Below are 18,360 nucleotides of genomic sequence, written 5' to 3' on the forward strand. Positions count from 1 at the left end.
CGGATGCGCCGCGGATGCGCCGCGGATGCGCCGCGGATGCGCCGCGGACGTCAGACTCGTAAGTTGGATTTCTAATTATTCCACAGACCCATATAACGATATATAAAGTATATTTCAAATAACTATCATATTACAAGAATATTATCAAACCATCTGTGTCACTCCAAATCATTAAATCCATCGATGAAATTCCTCGTTCTTTGTCAACAACGCTGCACCCTGACAGCCTCGTTGTTATTCCACGGATCTAGTATATAACTATATTGTAGCGTTAACAAAGTACAAACCATCGGCGTCGACTTCCAGGCGTGCAGCGGCGTGGACATCCATCCCTGGAGGTGGCATTTCCAGCCACGGAGGTGGAAGAGAGGTCCATAGAATAGGACCGGGCGTGCGTAAAAGCCATGTCCGAGCCCCATCCACCGTCCCCAGACAGCCACCCGGCCGAGCGCCGGCCCGACTTCCAACCACGGAGGTGAAAGAGAGCTCCGTAGAGTAGGACAGAGCGTGCGTAAAAGCCATGTCCGAGCCCCATCCACCGTAACCGGACAGCCACCCAGCCAGCGCCGGCCCCCGACTTCCATCCACGGAGGTGAAAGAGAGCTCCCGTCGAGAAGGACCGTGCGTCCAAATCGTTAAATCTGTCAAACTCTTTGTCCTCCGTGTCACTTACAAACAAAGCCGCTAATGATGCCGGTAGTACGTGGGGCCCTTCGTCATCTTCGTCATACCGTGATTGAATCTTTGTCCTTTATGTAAACAACCGCCGCGCTTCTTGAAATTCAAATTACAGCAATCCCTTGCTACATTGCGGTTCGTTTATCGTGGTTTCCCCCCTTGAACATTTGTGAAAAAATTCACATATAAGTCGCCCCCCACCCAAACTAAGAAAAAAAACGCGATTTATAGTCTGAAAATTGCGGTACTTTGGTAAAAATGGAGCGCAAAAAGCATAAAACTGGGCTTGTTTAGCAGCATGGAAGCATTTTTTTAAGATCAGTCCACTGATTTAGCATTGAGTGGATTTTGATGACAGTGTTCCCACTCATCTCATGGAAAATCTGAAAAGGTTTTGTTTCAGCTTTTCAAATCACTGATTTGACGATTTCATTTTCCTTCAAATATGCAGTTACTTCTCAGTAGTTATATTAATACACAACAGTTATATTAATATACACCAGTTGGCTGCAAACAATTAGCAGCCATACATTGCTATGCCATAACCATGTTTGAAATTGGCACACTTTGGATTCTGGATTGTCGTTCTCAATTTCCACCATTTATTCTTCTACTGATGTTTGACTGACTGTTGCGTAAAATTGAGATCATAAAATTGAAAAAAATTGCTTGTGAGACATGCTTTACTTTGATAGTTGTATTATTACCCAAAGTGATACTGTAACCAATCTCAGTATTATATTTGACCAAACTGTCTCCTTTCAAAAATGCATTAAGACCATAACTAAAACTGTGTTTTTTCACATCCACCTAATATTGCTAAGATTCGTCCGATTCTTTCAACCCGTGATGTGGAAAATATTATACATGCGTTTGTTACGTCGCACCTTGATTACTGTAACGTATTGTGCTCTGGTCTTTCTAAGTCTAGTATTAAAAATCTTTAGTTGGTATAAAATGCTGCAGCGAGACTGCTTACAAGGAAGAGAAAGTTTGATCATATTACCCTGATACTAACTAGCTTGCATTGGATCCTGGGTGTGTGGCTGGCTGCTGTGCCCGTAGAACAAAAAAGCCCTGTCATCCAGGAGTCGGGACGGCGGCCATGAATGCCTCTGAGCAGTGTTACATTACACGATTTACACTCTGGACGTGTCACGTGTCTGCGTCACCTGCCTTCCAGCCGCGCCCCCAATCAAGCCAATCACCAGCACCTGCCACTGCTTGTTAGGTCAGCCCTGTTAAAACCCTGTGAATCAAACCAGTGACTGTCGGTTCAGCTCCTTACCCTGCGCGTGATGCCACCACGGCTCACTGCCCGAACGATTCCTGTTGCCGACATTGTCCGTGTACCGACCCATTTCGCCTTGCTCGCTGCCTGTACTGACCGCTTGCCTATCCTTGACCATGCTCTGTTTGCCGCCTGCCTCGACCACCTGCTTGCCCCGAGCATGACTGCACGCTGCGCGCTTCTGCCCGGCGCACTTGCTCTGCTGCTCTCTCCGCCAGGTTGGCCTCCGCTGTCAGCCAGCTTGTCGCTCCGAGGCCAGCGCTCCGCTGCGACTCTGTCCCGGTCATCCGCCAGTTCCTGTTCCGCTGTCCAGTCAAGCCGGCAGTCCAGCCTTCCACGTCCCCTTTATCAATAAAGATCTGTGCAGCATTTGGTTGCCCTGCCTTCTTCGTGACAGACGTCCACTGAGCAATGCGCTGCAAACAAGCGCCTCTTTTTGTCAGCAGCTAACAAGCTAAGCCAGCTTGAAAGGCTTCTTTGACATATACCGAGAAGAGTTTATATAAACACAAAATGATTTAATGTTTCAACCAAAACCAACACACTTTTGCTGTCACAAGATGAAGATTGTTGTGTTGAATTAAGCCAACACACTTCACCCACCCGGACACAAAATGATTATATAAATCCAGGCTCTAGGGCGGTATCAAAGTCTTCCCATGTGTAGGTGCTCCTCTTAATAATCAAATAGTTCACAATGTTGTTATAGCTGACTTCAGGGAACAAACTGACATTGTTTGACCAGTTTGATTGTGGAAGTCCATAGGGATTGTTCCCTACAACCTTCTTGAGCTTTTCCTTAAATCCACTTCAAACGGTAGGCTCCAGCGAGTCAATGTAATACACGGGTATCCTAATTGAAAATCTTTTTATCGCGACCACACGAGTGGACCTCCAGAGCGGATGGGCATGTTTCAATATTTCTTAAGGTGCAGATATCAAAGACTCAATATTACCAGAAGCATGTAGAACAGCTGAGCCTTGGCCACGCCCACCAAAATTCACTCATTAAATGATAGGCTAACAGTGTACCTTCCTGGTGGAGCCTGTAATTCTACACGGTGGAATTATACTCCAATGGATGGTTGTTGTCGCTGCAAGGTCCTTGTCCGGGTTCCTTTAAGTCAAGTGACACTGAAGGGAAGGTGGGTGAAGATCCCCCCCCAAGGAATCTGAACAGCTGACCCTCCGGTTTATAAATGACCCACTCTATTCCCTGACCCACAGCCGTCACCATAGTAAGAGTAAGAGTGTTGAAAATGAAGAGCTGAATGGGACTAGGGCCTAACATGATTCATATCTACTGGCTAAAGAATAAGTCCTCTGCATGAACAAACCAACCAGCCTGACATGCTGGTGTATGAGGACCACAGTTGTGATGGATGTAGCAACCCCAAATGATAGCAACATCCTTAAAAGGAAAACATGAAAGCTGGAGGAATACCAAAGGCTGAAGAAAGAACTAGAGAAAATTTGAAGGATGAAGGCAACATTGGTGCCACTCGTGACCAGGCACTGAGGGCAGTTACCCTCAAGTTGGAAGAATGGCTCCAGCAAATACTAAGAACATCAGACATGTCTTTGTAGAAGAGATGTCTGAATAGCAACTTCAACTTTTCTGAAGATTCCAAGACGGAGCAGCTTCTGCTCCATATGGAAAACATTTGGAAATGCCTTTTCTTTCTCTTCGTACAGCCTGGACTCACACAAACACACAAAATTAATTATTGGGAATAAGATCCTGCACAGAACTCTCAAGCTCCCAGGCCTCTGGTGAAGAATCCAACCTTGAAGGAGATACTGTCCGGCTCATCATCATCATAGCTTGTCAGGCCAAACAGTCAACCATTCCAGGGTGTTCTGATTCACATTCTTGGAGGATATGCTTGATGGTCTGTGCGTCCTCTCCACCAAGTTATCAGTGGGCTGAGGGTTTATCCTTTTACCACCCACAAGATCGCAACCGGTTGGACTGTCCTGGCGTGCAATGACTGTCCAGCTGAGGAAGTGATATGTATATATCGACAGAATTTTGAAAATATGGAAATTCAGATACATTTTTGTGGAAGTGAATTGCCATAGTTTATCAGCTCTGAATATGTGCAACTTTTTACGAGCTCTGTGATCCAATTTTGGGCTCCAACCCGAAAATTGAGAACCACTGTTTGAAAACTTGCTAATATAACATATTCAGAGGATATCTATCAAAGGCTGCAGGTACTTGCTCATGCTGACAATTAAATATTTGCTCCTGCTGTTTTTAGGGAGCCATCATTTTGCTGTATGATATCATGATAGTCAACAACTGGCAGGCCTTCATGGATGCGTATGCCAGATATACCACTGAGTGAGGAGAAAAGATCAACAAAGAGCAGCAATTGAATATGATGTTGAACTAATTTAATGTGTTTAATGTTTCGCAGGTGGTCGAAAATCTACTTTGTCTGTTGGTGGTTCACCTCCTCTGTCATGTGGGTAAACTTGTTTGTGGCACTCATCCTTGAGGTCAGTACACTCAATGCACAGACAAATCTGTTTGAATACATTTTGGCAAGAGGGAGTAAAAGAGTTTATAGTTAAAGCAAAGGTGACACTAGGACAGGAGGTTTGGGCCCTCAAGTGATGCACAAATGGACAGATTTTAGAACAACACTGTGTAAAGGTTTAAAGTCACCATTGTAATATGTTATGTTATTTCACTATATTTTTAATACGGTACACAGGAACAAAATAAACCACAAAAATATAAAAATTCATGCAAAATATACCTTGTATATACCAGGTGTAGGGAACCCTGGTCCAACGAGAGCTTGTACAGCCGAGGATGACCAACAATAAATAATGGTGTCGTAAGCATAAAAATTGAAGAGGTAATTTGACAGATTGTCACACATTATTTATATGAATTGAGAATAAAATAGGTCCTAAGACAGCCGTGGGGGACACCTTCGTCAATCTCCAAGGGTGATGAATTTGATCCAGACATTAACACACTCAGTTCTCCCAGATAGATAATTGGCAAACCATGATACTGTGTTTTTTAAGAGGCCAATCTGAGTGAGTTTCTTTATCAGTATAAGTGGTCCACTGTGTCAAATGCCTTTGACAGGTCTAAAAAAACGGGCAATACAGTGTTTCTTAACGGGGTCTCAAACTCAATTTACTTGGGGGCTGACGGAGGCAGTCTGGGTGAGACTGATCAGGATTTCCACAAGAAAAGCGCTGATAAAACATTCCAATGTTATCAAATATCTTTGTTTCACACAAAATAATGAAATAAAAAAAAATAAAAAATGAATAAAAAAATAAATAAATCTGTATCATAAATAAAGCGGCTCGGTGGCACAATGGTTAGCACGTCTGCCTCACAGTTTGGAGGGTGCGGGTTCGCTTCCACCTCCGACCCTCCCTCGGTATGAGTGTGAGTGCGGATGCTTGTTCATCTCTGTGTCCCCTGCGATTGGCTGGCAACCAGTTCAGAGTGTCCCCCGCCTACTGCCCAATGACGGCTGGGATAGGCTCCTGCACGACCGTGACCCCCGTGGGGACAACGCGGTACAAAAAATGGATGGATGGATGGATGGATGGATGGATGGATGGATGGATGGATGGATGGATGGATAATAAAATAATATTAATGATCATACAGCAGATACAGATGACTGAATAAACCACATATTGACTGGCTGACTAGAAAAGCGCTGATAAAATATTCTAATGTTCTCAAATGTCGTTTTTAACACAAAATAATAAATTTGATTAATAAATAAATTTTTAAAAAAGAGAAAAGAAAAAAATTCCTGCTTTAGCAATCATCTCACTAACGACGTAGCTTGCTTCGACTGCAGCATTACTTTCTGTGGTTGTGAGGATTTGTTCCCCCCTGTAATTTGGGCTGGGAAGGAGACAACCTGTTCAAATTTGCCACACTACCTGAATAGACCCCCATGAAGACAGCAAAAGAGTCAGTCAATGTCCAGGACTTACCGTTCTCAAAATGGGAGGGAGTCACAAATTCTCACGGGGCCGCTGTGAGGATTTGTTTCCCCCCTGTAATTTGGTGTAGGAAGGAGGCAACCTGCTCAAATTTGCCACACTACCTGAACAGACCCCCAAGGAAGACAGAGAAGAAGTCAGTTGATGTCCAGGACTCACCGTTCTCAAAATGGGAGGGGGTTACAAATTCTCACAGGGCCGCTGTAAGGATTTGTTCCCCCCTGTAATTTGGGCTGGGAAGGAGACAACCTGTTCAAATTTGCCACACTACCTGAATAGACCCCCAGGAAGACCAAGAAGAAGTCAGTGGAATATCCAGGACTCACCCTTCTCAAAATGGGAGGGGGGTCGCAAATTCTCACGGGGCCACTGTGAGGATTTGTTTCCCCCCTGTAATTTGGGTTAGGAATTAGGCAATCTGTTAAAATTTGCCACACTACCTAAACAGACCCCCAGGAAGACCGAGAAGAAGGCAGTCGATGTCCAGGACTCACCATTCTCAAAATGGGAGGGGGTCAAAAATTCTCACGTGGCCGCTGTGAGGATTTGTTCCCCCCCCCTGTAACTTGGGCTTGGAAGGAGGCAACCAGTTGAAATTTGCCACACTACCTGAACAGACCCCCAGGAAGACAGAGAAAAAGTCAGTCGATGTCCAGGACTCACCGTTCTCAAAATGGGAGGGGGACACAAATTCTCACGGGTTGACATTTTTATAGAATTCCTCTTACAATTTTCCCCCCCTCCCCACCACCTGTCACTTTGCTTGGGACAAAAGGAGCTTTCAGAACTGAAATTCTGTCTCAATCTTTCATTCAAATCACTTCACTCAAATCATTCTCGTTATGAATGATTTCATCACAAAACATGCATGACTTTTTCTTAAATGAACACCTTTTACATTGCTGTAGTGTAAGCATTTAATTATAATGCAATTTTAATGCAAATTAATAAATGCCGCAATATTAACTTGCTTTGAAAATATCTGGTGGCTCGTTGGCGCACTGGGTAGCACGTCCGCCTCACAGTTAGGAGGGTGCCGGTTCGATTCCACCTCCAACCCTCCCTGTGTGGAGTTTGCATGTTCTCTCTGAGCCCGCGTAGGTTTCCTCGGGGCACTCCAGTTTCCTCCCACATCCCAAAAACATGCTTGACAGGCCGATTGGGCACTCCAAATTGCCCCTAGGTGTGGGTGCAACTGTGGATGGTTGTTCGTCTCTGTGTGCCCTGCAATTGGCTGGCAACTAGTTCAGGGTATTCCACCTATTGCCCGACGACCGCTGGGATAGGCTCCAGCACGCCTACGACCCCAATTGGGTACATAGTGGTACAGAAAATTAATGGATGGAAATACCTGAATTATAAAAATGGATGAATGATGATCACAATTAAGTACAAGCCTTATACACTGCTCAAAAAAATTAAAGGAACAGTTTTTTATCGGGGTATGGCATGAATTCAATTACACTTTTCTGATAAGGTTTTGGTCAGGCACGTGGCAGAGGGGGTTCATCACTTTCAGCTGCATTGGTGTTGATGGAATTAACAACAGGTACACTAGAGGGGCAACAACGAGATGGTCCCCAAAACAGGACTGGTTTTGCAGGTGGAGGCCATTTCAAGCTCCTCCCTCTTGATCTTTTTTAACTGTTTTTCCACAAGTGTTGGCTTTAGCAAGAGTCATTATCACGACTGGAAGCATGAGGCGATTTCTTAACCCTCCTGAAGTAGCGCAGATTGTCCAACTCCTCCAGGATGACACATTCATGCGTGCTGTTGCAAGAAGATTTGATGTGTCTCCCAGTACAATCTCCAGAGCATGGAGGAGATTCCAGGAGACAGGCAGTTACTCTAGGAGAGCTGCACAGGGCCATAGATGGTCCTCATCCCATCAGCAGGACCGATATCCGCTGCTTTGTGCAAGAAGGAACAGGTTGAGCACTGCCCGAGCCCTACAGAATGACCTTCAGCAGGCTACTGGTGTGAATGTTTTTGCCCAAACAGTCAGAAACAGACGTCACAAGGGTGGCCTCAGGGCACGACGTCCTGTAGTGTGCCCTATGCTCACTACTCAGCACCGTGGAGCTCGATTGGCATTTGCCATAGAACACCAGAATTGGCAAGTCCACCACTGGCGCCCTGTGCTTTTCACAGATGAGAGCAGGTTTACCCTGAGCACCTGTGATAGACGTGAAAGGGTCTGGAGAAGCCAAGGAGAGCGCTATGCTGCCTGCAACATCATTCAGCATGACCGGTTCGGTGGTGGGTCAGTGATGGTCTGGGGAGGCATTTCCATGGAGGGACGAACAGACCTCTACAGGCTAGAGAACGGCAGTCTGACTGCCATTAGGTATTGGGATGAAATCCTTGCACCCATGATAAGACCCTACGCTGGTGCAGTGGGTCCTGGGTTCCTCCTGATCCACGACATTCCCGGCCTCATGTGGCAAGATTATGCAGACGGTATCTGGAGGATGAAGGAATTGACACACTTGAATGGCCCTCACGATCACCTGATCTAAACCCGATAGAAAATCTTTGGGACATCCCACAAGACACCATCCGTCGTCTCAGTAGGAGCATGCCGTGACGTTGTCAAGCATGCATACAAACATGGGGGGCTACACAAGATATTGAAAAGAGTTTTGAATTGAAGAAATTGAATTTAGGCAAAATGGACGAGCCTGCCACATCATTTTTTCACTTTGATTTTTGGGGTGTCTATATACTGAGCCCTCTGTAGGCTGAAAACTTTTATTTCCGTCAAAAGATGTGGCATCCTTTTGTTCCTGAGACATTAAACTGTCCATATCAGTATAGATATCCAACTTTTTTTTTTATCTGATGTGTTTTCGAAGTGTTCCTTTAATTTTCTTGAGCATTGTACTTAATAACGTCTATTAGACGTCTATGCTATAGATGTCTACGGGATAGACCACTTTTAGACTATGCTGTAGATGCATCTATAGCCGGGGTGTCCAAACGTTTTGCAAGGCGGGCCAGATTTGATGAAGTGAAGGGGCCCGGGGGACAATAGTTTTTTCAGACATTTTTTAACTACAAACATTTCATGCAAATACACACTGTTACAAAACAAATTTCCATTGTCCCAATATTCTTTATTTTTAAATGACAAAATAACCAAGTCAAGTCAAGTTTATTTGTATCGCCCTAAATCACAAGCAGTCTCAAAGGGCTTCACATAAACAAAGAATTGACAATTATTCTCAAAGCATCCCCTGATCTTGAGCTCCCAAAAGGGCAAGGAAAACCAAATATAAGCTACTCAGGCAGATGTGAGCAACTCTAAAAACACAAATTCTGCCTTTCATATCTGAAGAGTCAGATAACATTGAGCAAACTCTATGAAATACTTTAAATTTACATGAGTTTAATTTTATTTTTGCCTCATGGACATTTTAAACAGGAGTTATAAGTAATGCAAAGTTGTCTGTTATTATTAAAACTTAAAACAAGTGAATTTTGCTCGTCATTTACAATATCTTTCAGAAAGTAATAGTTTGTGTCACGTCTACAGGTTCATAACATCAACACTATTAACATGGTCTCTTTGTAGTTTGCTTGAGTAATATGTACTTTTGATTTACTTTTGACTCGCAGCCCCGCTGCTTTCGTAACTGAGTGGTGTCAGATGCGTCCGTGCTTTCATCGCAGGCTAACGAAAAAACCCAGCTCCCTTTGCTTCAAGCTGTCTCTTAATATTAGATGAAACGTCTTCAATTCTCCTTGCGACAGTTACGAGCCAGGCAAACATCGGCAAACTCCTGCTTCTTGTCAGGACAAATTTGCTTCACCACTTTCATCACACAGTCTTTTATAAATTCACCTTCAGTAAAATGTTTGCAGTGCTTGGCAATCAGCGTTGCCACCTCGTAGCTTGCCTTTGTGGCGTTTTTATTTGACTCATGGGCTCTTGTGAAAAAGCGCTGCTGTGACGTGAAAGCACCTTCCAGTTTCTTCAATTTGTCACTGTGTTCGTTCCCAGTTAGCTTCTCTTGTCCTGGAAGCGGCGGCCCTCAGTGCCAACTTTTCTTTTTATTATTACAGTCGCCATTTTAAAAATCGGCTGGAAGGGTCAAGAGTCGCACGTTTAGTGTGAGGCCACAGGGCTGCTGCCATCTTCTGGTGAAATATATAAAATTGCTTTTTTTGGACATTGTTGGGGGTTTTTTTGGCGGGCCGCATATTATTGATTTTTTGACAGAGGCTGCGGGCCAGTGGGAAGTTGAACATGGGCCGCATTTGGCCCGCGCGCCGCAATTTGGACCACACGCCGCACTTTGGACACGGTTGTATAAGGTCTCCTTCGTAATATATACTCCGTGTAGCATGTAATGTAATGCTCCCCAAAAAGTGGAGCTCCTTGGCATCAAGGTTTGTGCAACGAGCTCACGTAATATTGTTGGTGAAGTGAATGAGTGTTCCGTCTCTTCGATTGGTCTTTAGGCTCAGTGGCCTAGTAGTAGAGTGTCCGCCCTGAGACTGGAAGGTAGTGGATTCAAACCTCGGCCGGGTCATACCAAAGACTATAAAAATGGAACCCATTGCCTCCCTGCTTGGCACTCAGCATTAAGGGTTGGAATTGGGGGGTTAGATCACCAAATGATTGCCAAGCGCGGCACCGTCGCCTCTCCCCCAGGGGATGGATCAAAATCACATGGGGATGGGTTAAATGCAGAGGACAAATTTCACCACACCCAGTGTGTGTGACGATGATCATTGGGACTTAACTTTAAACGCACCTCGCGACAAGGGCAGAACGCGAATGAATTTACAGAAATAAAATGGAATAAACCCTTTCTAAAAATGAAAATTGACTGTCGCAAACGTGTCTTCATGTTTTTTTTTATTGAAAACAACCTAGTGCTGTCGCCGTACGGCATCGGTTTTTCGCTTTCCAGTGCTTTCCAAACAAGGCGTGCGCGCTCCCGCGGCAAGGGAAACATCTTCACGGGGGAACCTACTGTGGTACAACACCTGGATCATATGAGGGGAGATTTCTTCGTATCTTTTCTAAAGCCGAGGATGAGCCGTGAGAATGGTTTCGCTGGGTAGAAGCTTGTAAACGGCAGGGATTTACGGTAAATAATCTCACCAAACACATCTACAGTGGAGGCTCGGTTTTCGAACGTCCCGGTTCTCAAATAAATCGGTATTCGAACAAAAACCTTTTGGGGAGTATTACATGCTACAAGGAGTATATATTACAAAGGAGACCTTATACAGTGGAGCCTCGGTTTTTCAAATGTCCCGGTTCTCTAACAAATCGGTGTTCGAACAAAAAATTTGAGATTTTTTTTGCTGGGATGTCGGACAAAATTCGGTTGTCGAACCTCACGAGATGAGTCGAGAGGAACCGCATGCCAACTGACTCCGTTCGTTCTTACATTCTCGCTACTCAGAGGATTGCATCAACTCTAATCGTGCCTCCAAATGAAGCAAGTGGGAGCAGTAAAGCCATCCTAAAACACAAAGATGCCCCTAAAGCAATACGACAGTGAGCGACCGGCCGGCGCACTGCGGTTGCGCAATCGGACCAAATTAAGCTCCCTGAGCACTGAGGTCCACTTAAATTTTGGAAAGTACATCAGGACTTTAAAAATATTTTTCTAAATTTCAGCGACTGCTCTGTCACAATGCAACCAGCGCGGTGCAGTTGCGCGGTCGGCGACGTCCTACGGTCGCGTGTTCGTCGGTGCGCTGCAGTTGCGTGATCGGACAAAATTAAACTTCCTGCGCACTGAAGTCCACTTAAATTTTGGAAAGTACATCAGGACTTTAAAAATATTTTTTAAATTTCAGCGGCCGCTCTGTCACAATAATAGGACCAGCGTGGTGCAGTTGCGTGGTCGGCGACGCGCTACGGTTTTGCGTTCGGCGGTGACAAATAAAATAGGGATAATCTCACAGTCGCTGTTCTGAGCTTTACAAAAGATTAGATTTTATTTGGATGGGGGACTCTCAGAGAGGGGTTGGTTGCATGGAGGTTGCATGTGGCCCACAGACCGCCATTTGCCGAAACACTGCTGAAGTTTGTTACAAGCATCACTGCCCACAATCCTAAAGAGGACAAATGATAAAGAAAAACGATCGATAGGTTATAAATAAATAATGTTTTGCTCAAGAACAGTTTGCAAGGTACTGTTCCTAATCCTTAACAGTTTGTGTAAGAGTTAGATGTTCTCCTCTGTCTAAAATATTTGCTCTTTGTTCTCTCACAGAACTTCACCTATAAGTGGGATCGCAGCCACAGCTGCTCTGTTACAGATGTGGATAGGATCAGATATGAAGCAACTGTTCAACTCATGTTCAAGTATGTACAATTGAGATTATGATGTTCATTAGTTAATAAATGGTGTTTTTTGAGTTGATCCCAAACTTTGTGGATATAATCTCTAGAGAGCAAGTCAAGGAGCCAACGGAAGAAGAATTGCTTTGTCAGCTACAACAGCACCGCCACCTTCACTTACACTGGGGACACACGACCCAAACTTACAGTGAAAGTACAGTACATGCAAACCTCTGGTATTTTAGAATTAAATAAATTCTTTAACAACTTTATTTTTATCTGCCAGTTTGTCTGATCCCACAGAGCGCGCGGTTTATATATAATAATAAATAAGATGACCTATTTAACAGTCTTGTCAGTGGTATGTAGGGAGAAATATTACAACAAAATACATTATAAATAAGATCCTCTCTAATACCATTAAAATACACTTTCAGTGAATCTAATTAAAATAAAATGAATAAAAAATAGCATAGCCTATAAAACAACCTCAACATAAGTGACAAGCTCTAGCCTATTTAGTGCAAAATATGCCTGCTAGATATTTATAGGGGCAAATGAGGTAAATCTTTTTGATAACAATTACTATCAATGAGTGAAAAAAGAGAAAATGAAAAAATCTGTTATGCCTGTGGTTCTTTCTCGTTGTTTTCAGCACTAATCTTCCTTTCCTCTCTCTCTCAGCCATGGCAGTGCAGGAAGGTGAGACAGAGCTGCTGGAGAGCAGGGCTCATTAAGACACACCTGCTAAAAATTTACAACCAGATGGCTTCTTAAGGATGCTCCGGATGCTATTCCTGTGCCAGACTTTGCAGCCATTCACACATGCTTCTGCTTCCCGCTGGGAGTTATTCTTTGTTTGTTCTTTCCTCCTTGAGATGATTTTGTGTTTTGCATTTGTTTCAAGAAGAGTCAATCGCTAAGAGGTGATTTTTCTGTATTTGTGCTCAAATGAATTTGAACTATTCTGCACCTGGGTTCCTTGCTCGTTGTTCCTTGGTCAAGTTAGGAACGTTCTCGGCGTGACCCTGTTAATCCGTAAGGAGACCAATCCTAACATTACACGCCAAAACAGTCTAACCAATTGCCTTGTGGGTGGTAAAAGGATAAACCCTCAGCCCGCTGATAACATGGTGGAGAGGGCACCCAGACCATTGAGCATATCTTCTGAGAATGTGAATCAGAACACCCTAGAATGGTTGGCTGTTTGGCGTGACAAGCTATGATGATAAAAAAAAATATATATATCAAAAAAATATATATATATTGAAAAGATGATGATGCTCCTCGACAGCAACACAATCATTTGGCCAGCAATGGACCAAGGGACTCTGAGTGACTTAAATAAGTGCTATCTAGCCAGGCTGCTCAGGTGAGCTAACATGAGACCTAGACAGCGGGCCGAAGGCGATTTAAGTGAACTTGATCGATCTGCATCGAGGGAGTACACAATTCTTTGTGTGTGACATCTAGATATTATGTTAAGTCAAAAATAATATGTTGGGAGCTAATTTTTGGTCATCATTTTTCACAATCTTACATTTTAATGAAATAAACAAGATGGAACTGCATACTGTCATTGGAAGACAATGTCTAATAAAACCTTCAAGACTATGATCCAACTTGTGTAGTGTTTTCATTCAATTTTACTAAGATAGTTAGCTTGCTTGCAATTAACCTAGATGGCTAATGTTAACGTGATATTAACGGTAGTGCTTGTAACGTTACTAGGTGGCGTATTTATTTATTTATTTAGGTATTTACAGTGAGAACAATGGATGCTGCATGTGTGTGTACAAATCATGTAAAGATAATTCCTTTTTCACAGACAAGCTGCGAGAAATGTATTACTTGTTCTTTGCAGTGTGCTAATTTGGACGGCCCAGAGAGTACAATAGCACAATTTGCAATTAAAACATTCAATTTAAAAGTTAACAGCCCGATTCCGGATGCTCAAGCTAATGCAGGTTACCACAGGGAATGCTACGTGCAATTCGCAAACGTACGGAATATAGAGGCTGCCCGTAAGAGGAAGAAAAAAAATGACAGAGACAGCAAAAGGTTTGTACCAAATGCACTTTATTTTAAAAATTTGACACATGATTACTGTATTTTATTTTACTGGCCTGGGCGTAAAAAGGCAAAAAAGAGAACAGAGCTGGAGGAGTCAAGAATGGAACGAGACGAGAAGGATGTTCTGACCATAATGTCCACAATCCAAAACATGATCAATCCATTTGACGTCACACTGGAAACAAACAACCTTTATCACATCACATCGGGCCAGGTGGCAATGGAAGCAGTTTCTGATGATCTGTTGTATGGAAAGGAGAGAGGTGAGAAGGCATTTTGTGAATTCTTTCAACATCTCCAAACATGTGAGGTGGACTTCCATACTCCTGTAAAAAAAAATCTAACTCAAAACCTTCAAGGACACAGCAACATCAAGTGTTACCAAGATGAGAGGCCAGGAGATGGCCCTCAAAGCAGACCGAGACCTCTTCGCCAGGCTTATAGTGGTGGGAACAGTCAGGAAGATCGACATCAGGGAAATGTTAACCCTAGGACCCTTCCCTGCAGCCGTAGCGAACATGGATGAAAACTGATAAAGCCAAGTTAATGCACTTTCTCAAAGAATCAGTAAATCCACCAGCCACAGTTGAACTCCCTGATGGCTCAACTTGGGTGTTTGATGCAATGGCTCTGGTACAGGCAATGAAACCCCAAAATACATTTGGAAGATTTGCAAACAGCTCACTATTGTACCTCATCAACACAGCCAAAGCAAGTAACTCTAAAGTGGTGCATTTTGTCCCTGACAGGTACAAAACACTGAGCATAAAGAATGCAGAGAGAAGCCGACGAGCAGCAAGAGGATGTCAGCTGACTACAATATATTCAGCTGACCAGAAAACACCAAAACAATGGTCCAAGTTCTTAACCTGTGGCGAAAACAAAGAAAACCTACAGCAGTTTCTATTTGAGACAAAGTCCAGCAAAGAGCAAATTCAAGACATCGCTTTGATAGTTGGACATGGGTCTGAGTGCCATGTCATCAGAGTCAACAGCAGTGGCACAGGGGTTGAGGTTTTACCACTACAAACACTGTTCTCAATACAGGAGGAAGCAGACACCCGAGTATTGCTTCACTGTGCGCATGCCTCTCAGTACAGTTCCCATGTGGTGATCAGCAGACCAGACACTGATGTGTTCATACTAACCATCGCTTTCTGCAAAGAAATAGGAACAAACCTGTACTTCCACAAAGGGAAAGGTGCAAACAAGCGCACAATACATGTCCAGAGGATACACAACTATCTCGGTGATGAATGTCTGATGCGCTAATCGACTCCACTGTTTCACCGGTTGTGAAAAGGTGAAGGCAGTGAAGATGCCCCTGTCCAACAGAGAGAACTGTGCAAAATTCAAAATGCTGGGAGCAGCTTTCGAAGTGCCAGAGGAGCTATATCAAGGCACAGAGACATTTACCTGTGACCTGTATGACCCGAAAGGCTGCAGGGATGTCAATGATGCAAGAAGTGAACTGTTCAAGAGCGGAAAGTGCACTGACCGCAGTCTGCCACCAAATCACGATGTCCTGCGTAAACATACTCAGCGGGCTAACTACCAGGCAGCAATATACCGGAGGTCCAGTCAGACATACCTCCACCAATGAGTCATGGATGGAAGATAAAAGGAGACTTCTTTGAGATTGACTGGATGTCACTTCCTCCAGCCCCAGTCAGAATCCTGGAACTTGTGTACTACTCCTGCAAAATAACACAATGTATGAAGGGGGGATGGACGTGCAAATCAAACAACCTACCTTGTACAGATGTGTGTGTGTGTGTGTGTGTGTGTGTGTGTGTGTGTGTGTGTGTGTGTGTGTGTGTGTGTGTGTGTGTGTGTGTGTGTGTGTGTGTGTGTGTGTGTGTGTTTGGACTGTCACAACACCGTTAATAATAAATGGTAAAATGTTGTTATTGTGTTAAAAATATAAATGTTCTCTACCACTATGATCCTCTCTTTGGTCTTGTTTAATGGTACTTCCACTACCCACAACATGCAAGTCAAACCTAAAAGTTTCATCCTGCTGCGTGTAAAAATATGTATTTTTTTTTCTGGTAAAAAAAACTTATTTTTATACTCTTAAATGATCAATTAAGAGACCAGCGGAGCTCCCGATCCAAATCGCAGACACCGCGATTTCAACAGGAATGTGAAACAACTATTATTAGCATTGGGTTAGGGTTGTTTGACTAAGACGGTAAGGCGAAACCAGGAGTTATTGTAGCTACGATCTGAAACGTAAATTAGTCATGTGTGATCTCTGAAGCCAAAATGGACTGCATATAAACTGCTGATGACTCCTAACATCCTATCAACTTTAAGGGCTTTTCACACTGCACGTAGCCCGGGGCTATCCTTAACCATTTTCAATATGAATTATTATTAAATAAGAACTTGCTGGGTGGGGCAGTGGGTTGCACGTCCGCCTCACATCTAGGAGGGTGCGGGTTCGATTCCACCTCCGGCCCTCCCTCCCTATGTGGAGTTTGCATGTTCTCCCCGTGTCCGCGTGAGTTTTCTCCGGGCACTCCAGTTTCCTCCCACATCCCAAAAACATGCTTGATAGGCCGATTGAGCACTCCAAATTGTCCCTAGGTGTGAGTGCGAGTGCGAATGGTTGTTCGTCTCTGTGTGCCCTGCGATTGGTTGGCAACCAGTTCAAGGTGTCCCCTGCCTACTGCCCGATGACTGCTGGGATAGGCTCCAGCACGCCCGCGACCCCCGTGGGGACTAAGCGGTTCAGAAAATGAATGAATGAATGAATGAATGAATGGAATGAAAAACCTTCCCAAGTGCGATCAAAGTCCATTGTTGTCAATAGAACGGAGGCAATATTTACTTCCTAGTTCCTGAGTTGGAGAAATGCTATTGGGTGACACCAAGTCACGTGACGTTATGAGTTTTAATTGGGTCTATAGCAAGGACCTCTTTGCAGCAGTGCCTGTTGCGTTTCCAAATTAAACATTGATTTTCATAAAACGATGACCAAACAACAGCTCCCAACAATCAGAAATGTGTTAATAAAAATCTATGTAAGTAATATTAAAATATCACATCCTCCCTTTAACCAGATCGATCATTTCACTAAAGAAAGCTGGAAAGTTGCGTCACTGACTCGTTCGTGAACGGGAAATTACGTCACTGACTCGTAAAGTCCCTCCTCCATCTATCACTCGCTGCTGATTGGTCGTTCGCGAAGATTCACGAATGAGTGACAGACAGCATTGCCGCTATGCCATTGCCAGGCAACACACGTTCTGCCGACATTGATGTTTTAATTTTGTATTTACTGGCTTGTAGTTGATGGTGTTAATATACCAAATGTGTTTGTGTTTAAATAAAAGGTTGAAAAAAACGTTATGCCGACATGTGTTAATTTGGGGGGCACCAACTCATAACAACGTAAAACACGTATACATATTGTCATATAAAGCAGTTATCCAAATGTCTGATTTTTGTTTTGTTTGGCAAATATAAAAACAAGGAATAAAACACCAGACGATTTGTAACATAAATGTTTAATAATAACAGTAATAATAATAATAATAATAATAATAATAATAATAATAATAATAATAACAGTAATAATAATGATAATAATAACAATAAAGTACATCTCAAACCAGCAATATAATGTGAAACTGCAGTCGATATATTGGATAACAGTATTTAAGGCATATATATATGTATACACGTTATACAAAACCGACTATAAGTAATTCGTAAATCTACATTCTTGCTTACAGTTCACGCAACGAGACGCAACACGTTCACTGACTGATCCGTTGATACACGCGAAGGCAGTTCACCCATTGGCCTCGTTCGCGAACGGGAAGTCGGGAAAGTCAGGATTCGTTCCCTCACTGATCTGTTTTCGCGATGAACTGGAAATGCAAATCACTCACTGATTCGTTCACTCGCTGATTCGTTCGTTGGTGAACGGGAAATGCAATCCACGACTCGTTCGTGAACGGGAAGTTACGTCATTTTCTTCGTTTGGTTTTACGGCGAGGTGCCA

General features: G+C 43.5%; 1 protein-coding gene across 16 annotated transcripts in view; it reads left to right on the forward strand.

Annotated features, from left to right (window-relative positions):
* Positions 1 to 13,976, forward strand: part of tpcn2 (two pore segment channel 2) — a 131,607-nt gene extending 117,631 nt beyond the window's left edge. For 5 of the 16 annotated variants that reach the window (XM_085908408.1, XM_085908410.1, XM_085908409.1 and 2 more), the window contains 5 exons: positions 4,234 to 4,316; positions 4,393 to 4,474; positions 12,205 to 12,296; positions 12,383 to 12,486; positions 12,957 to 13,975. In XM_085908408.1, the coding sequence (XP_085764534.1) occupies positions 4,234 to 4,316; positions 4,393 to 4,474; positions 12,205 to 12,296; positions 12,383 to 12,486; positions 12,957 to 13,009 (414 nt within the window). In that variant the 3' untranslated portion in view covers positions 13,010 to 13,975. The other 11 variants (XM_085908412.1, XM_085908414.1, XM_085908415.1 and 8 more) reach the window with 7 other exon arrangements.
* The last annotated feature ends 4,384 nt before the right edge of the window (positions 13,977 to 18,360 follow it).

This window comes from Syngnathus leptorhynchus, chromosome 3 (assembly GCF_054491065.1).
Source record: "Syngnathus leptorhynchus isolate UIUO chromosome 3, UIUO_Slep, whole genome shotgun sequence".
NCBI classification, from domain to species: domain Eukaryota; kingdom Metazoa; phylum Chordata; class Actinopteri; order Syngnathiformes; family Syngnathidae; genus Syngnathus; species Syngnathus leptorhynchus.